The following is a 12,738-nucleotide window of genomic DNA, read 5'->3' as shown; positions in this document are numbered from 1 at the left end:
CTATTTCATTACTTTGCTCTCTCTGCAGAACACTTTTCTCCCGGGATCTTCAGTCCATGCCTCAGTTCTTCAGATTCTGACACAGGTATCATTTTAGTGAAAACTTTTCTGGCTTCTCAGTAGACATGTCAATGCCCTTCTTTCCACCTCTGAATAACATCTAAAACAAAAGCTCCTAAAGTCACATATTAATATTTTCATTCTCCCCCTCCCTTCATCATTTCTTACTCCCTCTTTCTCTCTTGAATCTCACTATATAGGCCTGGCCTGGCTGGAAACTCACTGTGGCAACCAAGTTGGTCTGAAATCCGCAGAGAACTGTCTGGCTCTGCCTGACAAGTGCTGGGATGACAGGAACACACTACCCTGTCTGGCTGGACACAGATCATCTCACTTTTACATGGGTGTAATCACAGGGCCTCATACAACTCTGATTTTTAACATACAAAGCATTTTATAAATACATGACTAGATGAAACAATGAATCATTGGATGAATTATTAAATTCTGCAAAATATTTAGGGAGCATAGCATATAAAATCAGCCAAAGTTTATGTATATATACATATATGTGTGCATGTATATATTCATATGTATGCACTCACAGTGCAAATCTAATACATTTCTAAAATGGCTATTGGAGTCTATATTTACTATTATAAGTCAAGCCAAGTCAAAACAATATTCCTTTTATAGGAACAGGACTTAAAGTCTTGATTTTCATGTGGTTTTGTCATCGTAAAGTGAAGTAAATTCCATGACTGAATTACTTAGTGGTTTTGGAAGGAGAACATGAGTAATTGTTACACTTCTCATTCATCATTCAGTTAAACCCTTGTGGAAGGAGCCAGGTATAATGATGGGCAATTATATTCTTATATTGTTTAAGGTCCATGGCTTTATGCCTCCAGGCAGGTCCTTAATATCTCCACCATGCTTTCCTTGCTCTATAGTAACTGTGACTAGAAGGCAGGAAACAGAGATAACTATTGAATACCCTTGGAAGCCAAAAAGAAAATAAAGAAATAGTTGGCTCTCGAGCAAAGCTGAGAATTTTCACAATGCTTGTTCAGCCATCTTCCATTACAATTCTGAAAGGATGACATGTGAATCAGGAAAATGTTTAAAACTATTTGTTAGATTTCTAATGTTGTATGTGACTTAAAAGATAGATTCGTTAAAGGTATGGTTTCCAGAGTGGCACTGTTCAGGGTGCTGAAGACCTTTGCAACGCGCAACCTTATGGGAAGCCCTTAGGTCATCAGAATAACTTCCTCAAAGGGGTCATTACTCTTCCCCTCTTTGCTTTCTGGTCACAAAGCAAGCAGTTTATCTTCCAAGCACTCTTACCATGATCTATTGTTTCATCATAAACCCAGAGCTATGGAGCCAATACATCACAGGCAAGAATCTCCCAAACGCTGAGCCAAAATACACCTTTTCTTTTTATAAATAAATTACCTCAGGCACTTTATTATAGTGAAAGAAAGCTGACATATGAACCATGGCAGGGCTGTATGTTCAGAAGACTCCTGGAATAGGGCATTTATTCTCAGCCTTCTCGTAGTGCCTCCCTTCGCTTGCAGTCTTCATGTTGTTAGTCCACTCGGAGAAGGATTTATCATGGTAGACAAGTCTCTTAAAGTCTGCATGGAATTACTTGGTGCAAATCAAAAGCTCCGTGTTGACCTCTTCTCATCCCACACCCACCATTACTTCCGGAAAGCAACCTCCTCTACGTGCAGATATGGTTATGTGTGGTCCCCGTGAGTGACTGCCAAGGGAAGGTGCAGCAGCATCAACACAAATGCACTGTGATTGGAGAATTCACCTCTTAAATGGGATTACCCCGACCTTTCTTTTGTTTGTCTTACACTACAGTCCCAAGAAGAGACAGCTGTTCAGATAAAAAAGTGATTTGTTGAAATAGGAGCGGCGGGGCTGCGTCCCCAACACCCCAGCCACTTGGCTAGCTTATGCCCGAAATAACAACACACAAACTGTATTCATTTAAAGAACTACTTGTCCCATGAACTCTAGCCCTTACAGGCTAATTCTTGCACCTGGACTAGCCCATTTCTAACGGTGTGTGTAAGCACCCCAAGGTGCGCTTACCAGGAAGATTCTAGCCTCCGTCCATCCTGGGTTGGAGCTGCCTGGGAGAGCTGAGCATGGTGTCTCTGCTCCAGAGAGCAGAGCTGTCTGTCTCTCCGGGAGCAGAACAGAGTCTGACCTCACTTCCTCTTCCACCCAGAATTCTATTCTGTTTACTCCTCCCATCTATGTTCTAAGCTATGAGGCCAAGCAGTTGGTTTATTATAATTAACCAATGACCCTCCTCCATCAGTGATTGACACTAAACCGTTAAAATTTTCTATTTTAAATTCCTTGAGGTAAAAGGACAAGATGAGCACACTAGCTTCCTTATGGTGGACAAGACAAACAAAAGCCACCAATTAATCAAACAACCAAACAGACTAAGTGGTTTAAAAGACAGACGAGATGTATAGTTTTTCACTGTCGTAGAGGCTGGAAGTACAGGATTAAGGAAAGTGGGCTCATCTTCTCCATGGACTGCAGATTGCCATTTTCCTTCTCTTTGTCCTCGTATAGATTATCCTCCGAATGATTTTATGAAGGTATATACTTCATATGATTATATGAGGGTGTCATGAAATCCCAGTGTCTTTTTCCTTTTGGAAGATTTACTTCATTTTATTTGATGTGTATGGGTATTTTGCCTGCCTGTGTATTTATATACCATGTCCACACACTGCTTGCAGAGGTCAGAACAAAGTGTCATTTCCTCTAGAACTGGAGTTACAAATGCTTGTTAGCTGCAATACAGGTACTGGGACTCAAACTCCCAGATCCTCAGAAAGCAAGAAATGCTCTCTGCTGCTGAGCCATCTTTCCAGTCCCTCCAATTTCGTTTCTCTAGCAGCAACAGACTAGGTCAGGGAACACACTTGTTGTTTTATCCTAACCTAATCACACTTTAAAATATGGTTAGTTCTCAGGTATTGGGTGCTGAGGTTAGGGATTCAGCATGTGGACTGGGAATGGAAACACCTCAGGCTGTAATAATGACATACACACACAAGAAGGATTTAAATTCAAATTTACTCAAAATCGTGGAAATACTCTTTGTTTTATAGTCTTTATTTAGTGACTGTGTTTGGTAGCTGTGCTCAAAAACAGGAGCATAGAGTACAATATTTATATAGTATACCAGTATAAGTAAATGTAAGCTTTATTTGTGCCAACTTCTATTCTTCCAAAGCACAGTGGGAGAATATTGACATAAGAAACCCACAGGCCTTTGAAAATCAAGTCTAAATACACACAATATTTTCCAAACTCTTACCTATTTTGGTATGTATTTGAAATATGGTTGTTCCCTTATCCATGAAAATAGCACAAACATCTTGTACAGAACACTAGAAGATGATTCTTTTGTCAGTTTTTTTTTCAAAACAGGGTTTCTCTGTATAGCTTTGGAGCCTGTCCTGAAACTCACTCTTTAGACCAGGCTGGTCTCAAGCTCACTGAAATCCACTTGACTCTGCCTCCCACTACCACCTGGCTAGAACATGATTCTTAAAAGCCCAATAGGTGGTGGTGGCACACACCTTTAATCCCAGCACTCAGGAGGCTAAGACAGGTGGATTTTTGTGAGGTCAAGGCCAGCCTGGTCTATAAGAGCTAGTTCCAGGACAGTCAGGGCTGAGAGGGAGAAAAAGGTAGTGTGACAAGTGAGGGAAGGCAAAGGAAGCAGAGGAAAAGGAAGAGGAGGAAGAAAAGGGAAAGGGGAGGGAGGGATGAGGAGAGAGAGGTAAAATGAGTCGCACAAATATCCCTAGGCACGAGTTCCTCTGCTCCATGTATTAATTAACCACTCCACATAACAAATCTGAAACTCTGGAGCGGAGGCTAACCATAAGTGCCTATATGCACCTTCTGAGGGATCTGTCTTGCTTCTGTTAACAATTTCTCTTTCAGCAGATCCTGTGTTTTTGGTACTTCCCTAGCAGTCCATACACATCACATTACTGTAGATTTGTGATATTTATCAGATGCCTTTTCTAAGAGAAAAAGGAGACTATGGCATGGTACTAAACTAGGAATGCCATGAATAGCTCTCATCAGGTAAATGAAACACAGCAATTTCCCTTAAAATGACAAAATGGAGTTCACCTACACACTATGTTGACAGAACCCATCCACAAAAGGCTGCTACTAAGAAGCCATGTTTAACTCTGTTCTTTTATGTCTAGTATTACTTCCCAAACTCTCTTAGGTTTTATGTGGATGTAGTTGTCCATGTAGGCACCATTTTGTTGACAGAGGCTTGTGTTCCACCCAGTCCCGCAGCCTTTCAATCCCAAAGAAACACACAGAGATCTATATTAATTATAAAATGGTTGACCTAGTAGCTCAGGCTTCTTATTAACTCTTACATTCTAATATATTAAACCATTATTCTTGTCTGTGTTAGTCACATGGCTTGGTACCTTTTATCAGCAAGGCATTCTCATCTTGCTTCCTCTATGTCTAGGTGATTACAGCAAACTGAGCCTTTCCTCTTCCCAGAATTTTCCTGTTCTCATTTATAATTCCTGCTTGGTTACTGGACAATCAACATTTTATTAAAGCAATACAAGTGACAAATCTTTACAGGGTAAAAGACCATTGTCCCACAGCAACACTAAATACACAAAAATAAGCAAATACCTTTCTTAAACCCAAGCAGATTCAGTTGTGTGCAGAAAGCCAACTGTAGACCAGAGGAATAATTTTGAACTGAGCACCAAGTTTCAAAATTGGTAACAACTGGTTTGTATTGCCATCAGCAATGTTCAATAATATCAACCCTTTTCTAGGGAATAATTATGTTTTCAAAGTATTGGTCTGAATTTACCAATTTGCTTTATAGAGCAGGGAGTAATGGAGAATTATCATTCTCATTTAGAAGTGACAAAGCATAAATAGCTCGGTGATGTGAAAACATGAGCACACACACTCATATGCTGACAGTCAGACCTCCAAGTTTGTCACAGATGAGTCTTGTGGCTGAATTATTTGGGGACAATGTGTGCCATCTCTTTCTCTTTCATTGACGAAGACAGGAGAAATATCTCCTACTTGGCATTCTAGTTATAAAGTCTTGATGAAAACTACATGGAAGAGCTACTCTAGGATGATTTTCCTCCCACAACTTAAAAATCTCAAAGAATTAGGTTAAGTCAGAGTCCACATTTCATGAATTCTACTCTTTATCTGGGAGTATATCCCCTCCCACAGCCTGCCCTGCTCACTGAGTTGCTGCTCTCCTCACAGGCTGAGGTTGACTTTCTCCCTAAATAGTTGCAGCCTGAGTGATGGAGGTGGGTCTTGTATCTTATCTGTTGATTTCATTGGTTAATAATAAAGAAACTGCCTCGGCCCTCATAGGACAGAAAATTAGGTAGGCGGAGTAGACAGAAGAGAATTCTGGGAGAAAGAAGCTTAGGAGGAGTCGCCATGATGCTCCCACTCCAGACAGACGCAGGTTAAGATCCTCTCTGGTAAGCCAGCTCATGGGCTACACAGAATATTAGAAATGGGTTAGAACAATATGTAAGAGCTAGCCAATAAGAAACTGGACCTAGCCGGGCCAGGCAGTGTTTGAAAGAATACAGTTTCCGTGTAATTATTTCTGGGTATAAACTAGCCATGCGGGTGGCCGGGTGCCGGGGACGCAGCCCTGCCGCTCCTATTTCAACACCTGAGTATCTTAAGATGCCTTGGTCTTGATGGGGTCAGGCTCTAAGTGACATGGATTCTGTCCAGAACTCTTGCTGGGGCTGGAAGATTAAACTAGTAAACAAACAATTACTAATAACTACCATAGGAATTCTAATAGCAAAAACCTTCAGTGTGGGTCACCTTGACCACAGCAATGGGCTTATCTTACGTCAGTTTGCCTGTGACCACTTAGTGCTTTTTGCCTGACCTCCTCACCTGTCAATCCAACGTCTGCTCACAGCTGCCAGAGAAAAATGAAAGGTCCATTCCTAATTCCCCATTTGTGACTGTCAGCGGGAAAACACAAGTATTTTCTGATACTACTTTTGGAACAACTTTCTCTCCCCTGGGTCCTTAGTTGAAAGTTAGCATGACATCATCATTTATTCTTAAGTATGGTTTCATAGAGAACCATAGTAGTGATCTACATAGGAATGGTTCAAGCTATTGATCTATAAATGCCAGAAATGCATTTGAAAGAAGCCAAATTAAGTTACTGTAGGTCTTAGCCCTCATAGCTAGACACTATAGTTAATTAAGAAATAAAGTCAATTCAACAGAAAGCTATACACGTGCTTTAAAAAAAAACTAATCCTTCAAAATAGGGCCAGTTTAATTACATTTAGTTAAAATCTGTGCACTGGATTTCCCCTTCTGAGAAAGAACAAATAAAAATCATGCACATGGTGACTACTTGTGCTTTTCATTCTCTGTGTGTACTTACTTGAGTCAACAAAGTTTAGAAATACCTAATTTTGACCTTTAATAAGGATCAATGAGAGTAGATCAATTGCAGCCTATGAGCATTCAGCATGCCATGGGTGGAGAGTTGTGGCCTATTTCCAGAGGAAGCAAAGAGTTGGGTAAGTCAAGGACTTCGCTAAATAGAGGTCAGTTTATACCACTTCAAGGAAATGTTCTATGTTTACTGGGTTAATCTCAGGAGCACACTTCAAGAAAATTAAGAACTATAAGTTAACCATATCTTTATTCTATCCAATACCAGAATTTCACGTAAAGTGAGAGTTGGAGTCTCCATGATATTGTTTGTAGTGAGATAGAGACACATGTTTAGGATGACAGACCTAGGGCATGACAGAACTTGTCTCCAGAGTTAGAACACAAGTTTGTTTTGGCGTCTATTCAAATGATTTTTCAAACAGAAAATAGCACTTTTTTAATCTTTCAATATGCTTTGTCATATGTTAGGATGTACATAATATGACCCAAGACATCTGAGCCATAAAACCTAGAAAAGATGTTTTCATTCTGATAACTGTCAGAGAAGGATTACTCTGTTTTGTCACAGTCCATCCCTGCCCAGTTCCTCTAGAGTTAGGATCTAGAACATCTGCTTTAAAACAGATTTCTTTTATCTTTAATCATGTGTATGTGTGTGGGTAGAGATATGCACATAAATGCATGTGGTTGGGGGTATGCACGTGAGTATGTGTGAATGGGGGAGTGCACATGAGTGTGTGAATGGGGGTGTGCACATGAGTGGGTATGAATGGGGGTATGCACATGAATGTGTGTGAATGGGTGTATGCATATGAGTGTGTGCGCATGGGGGTGTGCACATGAGTGTGTGTGAATGGGTGTATGCAGATGAGTGTGTGTGCATGGGGGTGTGCACATGAGTGTGTGTGAATGAGGTGCACACATGAGTGTGTGTGTGAATGGGGGTGTGAACATGAGTGTATGTGAATGGGGGTATGAACATGAGTATGTGTGAATGGGGGTGTGAACATGAGTATATGTGAATTAGGGTGTGGACATGAGTGTGCATAAATGGGGGTGTACACATGAGTGTGTATTGGGGTATGTGAAAATGAGTGTGTGTGGGTGGGATGCGCACATCAGTGTGTGTGTGTGTGTGTGTGTGTGCACATGACTGTCTGGGGGTGGGTGTGCACATGAGCTGTAGGGGTGTGTAGTGATATTTCATTTGTATTTTAATAAATAAAGCTTGCTTGAAGTTCAGAGAGTAAAACAGCTGCACTGGTCAGCCTTACAGACCAGGCAGTGATGACACACACTTTTAACCCCAGTAGCCACACTAGTTTGTTATAGAAACCAGACTGTAGTGGTGCATGTCTTTAATATCAGCACTAGAGAGGAATATAAGACAGGAGGGGGAACACAATTTCATTCTGAGATTCCCAAAGGCTGGATCACCATTTCGGTCTGAGGTAGAGGTAAGAGACAGTGACTGGTTGTTTTACTTTTCTGATCTTCAGGTTGAACCCCAATTTCTGTCTCTGGGTTTTTATTAATCACACTACAGGGTGGTTGTGCACACAGGTGCCTGACAGTGTGTCAGATATTCTGGAACCTGACTTACAGGAAGCTGTGAGCAGTCTAGAATGGGTGCTGGCACCTGAGCGTGGGTCCTCTATAAGAGCCATATACACGATTTGTAGCTGCAGAGCCATCTCTCCAGCAACTAGAAACTCTGCTTTCAGTAGAAAAGTCTTAATCCCAAGGCAGGATTCCCTACCAGAATAGAGTTTAAATTTTGTTTAGGTCAAGCACAACATAACTCCTGTGAAAACCAGAGAAAATTGCTTTCTACTGGGTTATTAGCTATGATTCTGTGGTATCAATAATTGGAATACAGCCACCATCTAAGAAGTATTATACATCCAATACCGGATTTAAAACCCTGAGCATATATGTATGGAGTTAGAACTATTTGTTTGCAAGTAACACAATTTGAAAACATTCAGCCTAGATTATGTCTCTACCCTGGTCCTCCTGGTGATTATTATTTTGGGTCTTTTGCTTATACTTTACAATCTTCTTTTAACACAGTGATATTTCACCTGTCTAATGTTTCTCATGCATCTCTTTTGCTTCTGCAGGAGGGATTTTTGAAACTGTGGAAAATGAACCCGTTAATGTTGAAGAATTAGCTTTCAAGTTTGCAGTCACCAGTATTAACCGAAACCGAACCTTGATGCCTAACACCACATTAACCTACGACATCCAGAGAATTAATCTTTTTGATAGTTTTGAAGCCTCCCGAAGAGGTAACTATTTTTCTACTTTACGAAGCTTCTTTGGGTGATAAGTCTGCTACACAGGTCACCTTTTCACTGCTTGCCCGTTTTCGAAGTAGGCTTCTTAGTGCAAATGGGTTGTAGGAACTTCTGGTCTCCAGTGTCACTCACTGATCAATGCAATCTGGACTCACCTAGCAGACGCTGCCTAGCCCTGTTTGCTGGGCCTTTCTGATTAGCTTCTCCTTCAGTGCCCTCCACTCTATGATTAACTGGTTCAGCTGTGAATGGAAAATGTCAAGCTTGATCTGTTTTTCCTTCCCGAAGCTGAGATACCACCATGAAATTGTACAATGCAGTCAAATAAAACTTTGTGGAAGGTCACATCCACCAAGCATGTAAAAGTGCCCAGGACATACATACGTCAAGCCTGGGATCAGAAGAGGCTGCTACAAACAGCGGGGTTTATCTAACATCTATTCATTTTGTTGTTGCTATTGTTTTTGCACTTTTTGGAAAAATCATAAAAATATGAAGATTAAATCTGTGAGAACAAATCAAAATTTGATTTTCTTTTTTTTTTCTTCTGAACAGAAGACAAATACTCAAAAAGTAATTTATAAGCAGGCTGCAAGCTTCGTCATGTGGGCTGAGTCTTAGAAAATGGAGGGACTGGTTTAGATGTTTCCTGGGTACCCCCAGAGCTGTTCTCTGATGATTCCATATACATGAAGCATGGCCTCTGACTAAGGCATTGCTGATTCACAAGGTTAAAGATTTTGAGGAAACAAAGGTTGCTGCTCATCCTGAGCCTTTAAAAAATCCTTTTCCTTCCAGAACACACTTTGCCTTTTTGCAGACACATATCATGTGCCATGAACTCCTGTTTTTGGTGGTTCCCAAGTGACTGAATGGAAGGGGTTAACAGAAATGACCTAGCGACCTCAGAGAACGTGCTTGCCTGGAACAGATGCCTTATGGCATTGCAGTGCTACTCACAAACACAATGTGAGCCTTTCTTCATCGAGTAGATGAAGATTAATACAATAACAATGAATCTACATATACCATTATCTTAGTGCAATAACTGCTTTTAGAAGACTGGACATGGTGGTATATGCCTATAATCCCAGCGCTCTTTAAAGAGACCAAGATGAATTTGGGCCAGCCTCACACATTTTTGAGACCCATATAGCAAAACTCTGCCTCCAAAAAAAAAAAAAAAAAAGAAAAGATTCCTTCTAGGACAAAGTCTCTCTTTTCTCTGCACCATTCCCTGTCTCTATATCTCTGTCTCTCTCTGTGACTCTCTCTCTCTCCTCTCATATACTTTTGAACAATACTTTTAAGACAGAGACATTTAACAGTTTATCACTTAACTTCGAGCCACAAAAAAAAATTGAAAAAAGCTGAACTCTCCTGTGATCTGAAGATCCAACCATACTTGTAAATTAAACACTCCAACAAACAGAACTGTAAAGAATTGATTTTCTGTCAGGAAATATTAGCATCCTAGAGTAAGGACATCTTAACAGGAATCTCAATCCGTCGCTCATGCTGGCTAAGATAATTTGCATGCTCCCGCGCTCACACTTCATCTGGCTAATGAACACATATCCACGAGTGAGCTTGGAGGACAGTGACAACTCACACCTTCAGCGCATTGCCGAAAGCCATGCATCCTCATAGCTAGTGCGGGAAATCAGCACTCAGCGACACGGTGTCAGAAACTGTCCCTGAAATGTCAACATCGGCGGCCCCTCAGACGGCTGCAACATGGATGTCAAAATGGTCCTCTTTGTTCTCTCTAAATCATCTCCTAGAAACTTGCAGCAACACGTGGTGTTTGCTACTTAATTTTGTAAAACTACATAATTATAAAATCCCTAACACAAATTCCTTTATATGAATCTAATTATTTAATTTAGGTATTCAGTTATTATTACTTGGCAATTTATTCAGTTAATTCTAAAATTCATTTCATGAAATTACAACGTAAATATAAAAGATGCATGTAAACCTATATTTAACACTCACCTACATATGATTACTGGACACAATTCTTCATGGTGGAAGGGGACAAACTAGTATTTCTGGAAGGTAATTTGGTTTATATGTATCAAATAATTAAAAAATATCAAGACCTTTTAGTAGTAGAGAGTAAATTCCACTGCCTAGAATCTAGAATCAAAAAAGTAATTTAATATGCAGAGAGAATCCAGAAGCCCCCTTGGGTGACCATAAAATGCAGAGAAAAAAATATCAATACTGAAATATTACTTATAGTCAAAAATTAAAAGGAGTTTAAAATACTTAAATGCAGAAGAATGACTTCAATAAATGACACCATTCACACCCAACAGTCTGTTTTCCCAACAGCAGCAGTACACTCTTGAAGAGTTTGTACGACCTTAGGGAGAACATTGTGCTTTTTCATTCAATAAAGGCACCAGTGTACCACATGACCAGCAATCCCCATTTCGTGAAGCATCCGTAAGCATTATCCCAAGTCGGCAGACTAATGCAGAGCCTTTGGTCTTCCCTGTATTATAAATATTCTAACTTCTTACAATGGATGCCTTTGTTCTTATAGCTAAGACGTGTTAGGAAGAAAATTTTAAGCATGTGAGTTAATTTTGTTTGGCTCATAATTGAGAGAAAGACCCCTGACCTTGACCTGGGGTCCTCGAGCTCTGAGTCAGCTCTGTTACTACCCAGCAGCCACGATTAAGTCTGTTGTGCATGAAATGAACGGGCAGACTCAAGTGTCTTCCAAAGATCTCTTTACACCATGCCATTCCGTTATTCTGAAGTTTAATTAGCTATCAGCCCCGCTTATTTGGACATTTTAGCAATATTTCAATTTTCTGAAATGTTTCAGAAGGATTGGAGTCAAAGCATTTTATGGTCACCCACGGGGGCTTCTGGATTCTCTGACCATACTAATCTCCCCATTGTCACCCTGCCATATGACAGAACTCAATTCGTATGCCACTCCCTTGACAAATGGTTTGCTAGTTAGCTCACAGAGTACTCAAGCGATCAAGCAAAGGACTTAGCCTTCATCTGATTGAAGGTAATGAACTGAGACCAGTAGCTAAATTTTATTTTCAGGGAGTGGGCCCTGTGATTGGTTTCTGATTGGCTCTACATCTGCATTTATCAGAATCTTATTATCTAAAGTATATTGGAAGCTGGAAAGAGCAGATATCAAAACACAGATGGGAATTATAGGAGGTCTCTTGGAGTTGATTAGAGAAATCACTTAATGAAAACGTGAATTCATACACCTCTTTCTCTCTCTCTCCCTCCCCTTCCCCGCCCTCCGCCCCATCGCCTTTCTTGTCTTTGGATGTGATCAGCTTGCGACCAGCTGGCTCTCGGTGTGGCCGCCCTCTTTGGCCCTTCCCACAGCTCGTCTGTGAGTGCTGTGCAGTCCATTTGCAATGCTCTGGAAGTTCCACACATTCAGACTCGCTGGAAACACCCCTCGGTGGACAACAGAGACTTATTTTACATCAACCTCTACCCAGATTACGCAGCTATCAGCAGGGCAGTCCTGGACCTGGTCCTCTATTACAACTGGAAAACAGTGACTGTGGTGTATGAAGACAGCACAGGTATAGGACTCATGCAAGCCCTCCTTGGCCATGTTCATTCTAACAGGCATGGGATTTGTCAGGTGGTGTGTACAGAAATACTCTCTCCCACAAGCTAACTGAGAATTCGAAAGGAATTTTAGAATGCCATGTAGAGTGAATTTAACAAATTTAGCAAATTTAAAATGTAGGATTTTAAAAATACATCATCTTATAGATATACATTGGGATCTATTACAGTGCAAACTGTGGGATTCCATTAGTGCACCTCTGCTGAGAGGGTGATTGCAGTTGTAGGGACCTAATTCATGTCTAACAAAGAGAGTTATGCGTATATCTACAAAAAGTTA

At 40.6% G+C, this 12,738-nt stretch overlaps 1 protein-coding gene across 11 annotated transcripts in view; it reads left to right on the top strand.

The window, feature by feature from the left end:
- The window catches only part of Grik1 (glutamate ionotropic receptor kainate type subunit 1), a 299,271-nt gene that overhangs the window by 141,161 nt on the left and 145,372 nt on the right, over positions 1–12,738 (top strand). For 7 of the 11 annotated variants that reach the window (XM_050138615.1, XM_050138616.1, XM_050138613.1 and 4 more), the window contains exons 1-3: positions 5,387–5,567; positions 8,652–8,819; positions 12,152–12,409. In XM_050138615.1, coding sequence (XP_049994572.1) covers positions 8,747–8,819; positions 12,152–12,409 — 331 coding nt within the window. In that variant the 5' untranslated portion in view covers positions 5,387–5,567; positions 8,652–8,746. Of the gene's footprint in view, positions 1–5,386; positions 5,568–8,651; positions 8,820–12,151; positions 12,410–12,738 lie in introns of those variants that run through there. The other 4 variants (XM_050138621.1, XM_050138620.1, XM_050138611.1 and 1 more) reach the window with 3 other exon arrangements.

Source organism: Alexandromys fortis, unplaced genomic scaffold (assembly GCF_014885135.2).
Source record: "Alexandromys fortis isolate MF-2015 unplaced genomic scaffold, M_Fortis_MF-2015_v1.1 scaffold_11, whole genome shotgun sequence".
Lineage (NCBI taxonomy): Eukaryota > Metazoa > Chordata > Mammalia > Rodentia > Cricetidae > Alexandromys > Alexandromys fortis.
This window is presented reverse-complemented; position numbering and strand designations above follow the sequence as displayed.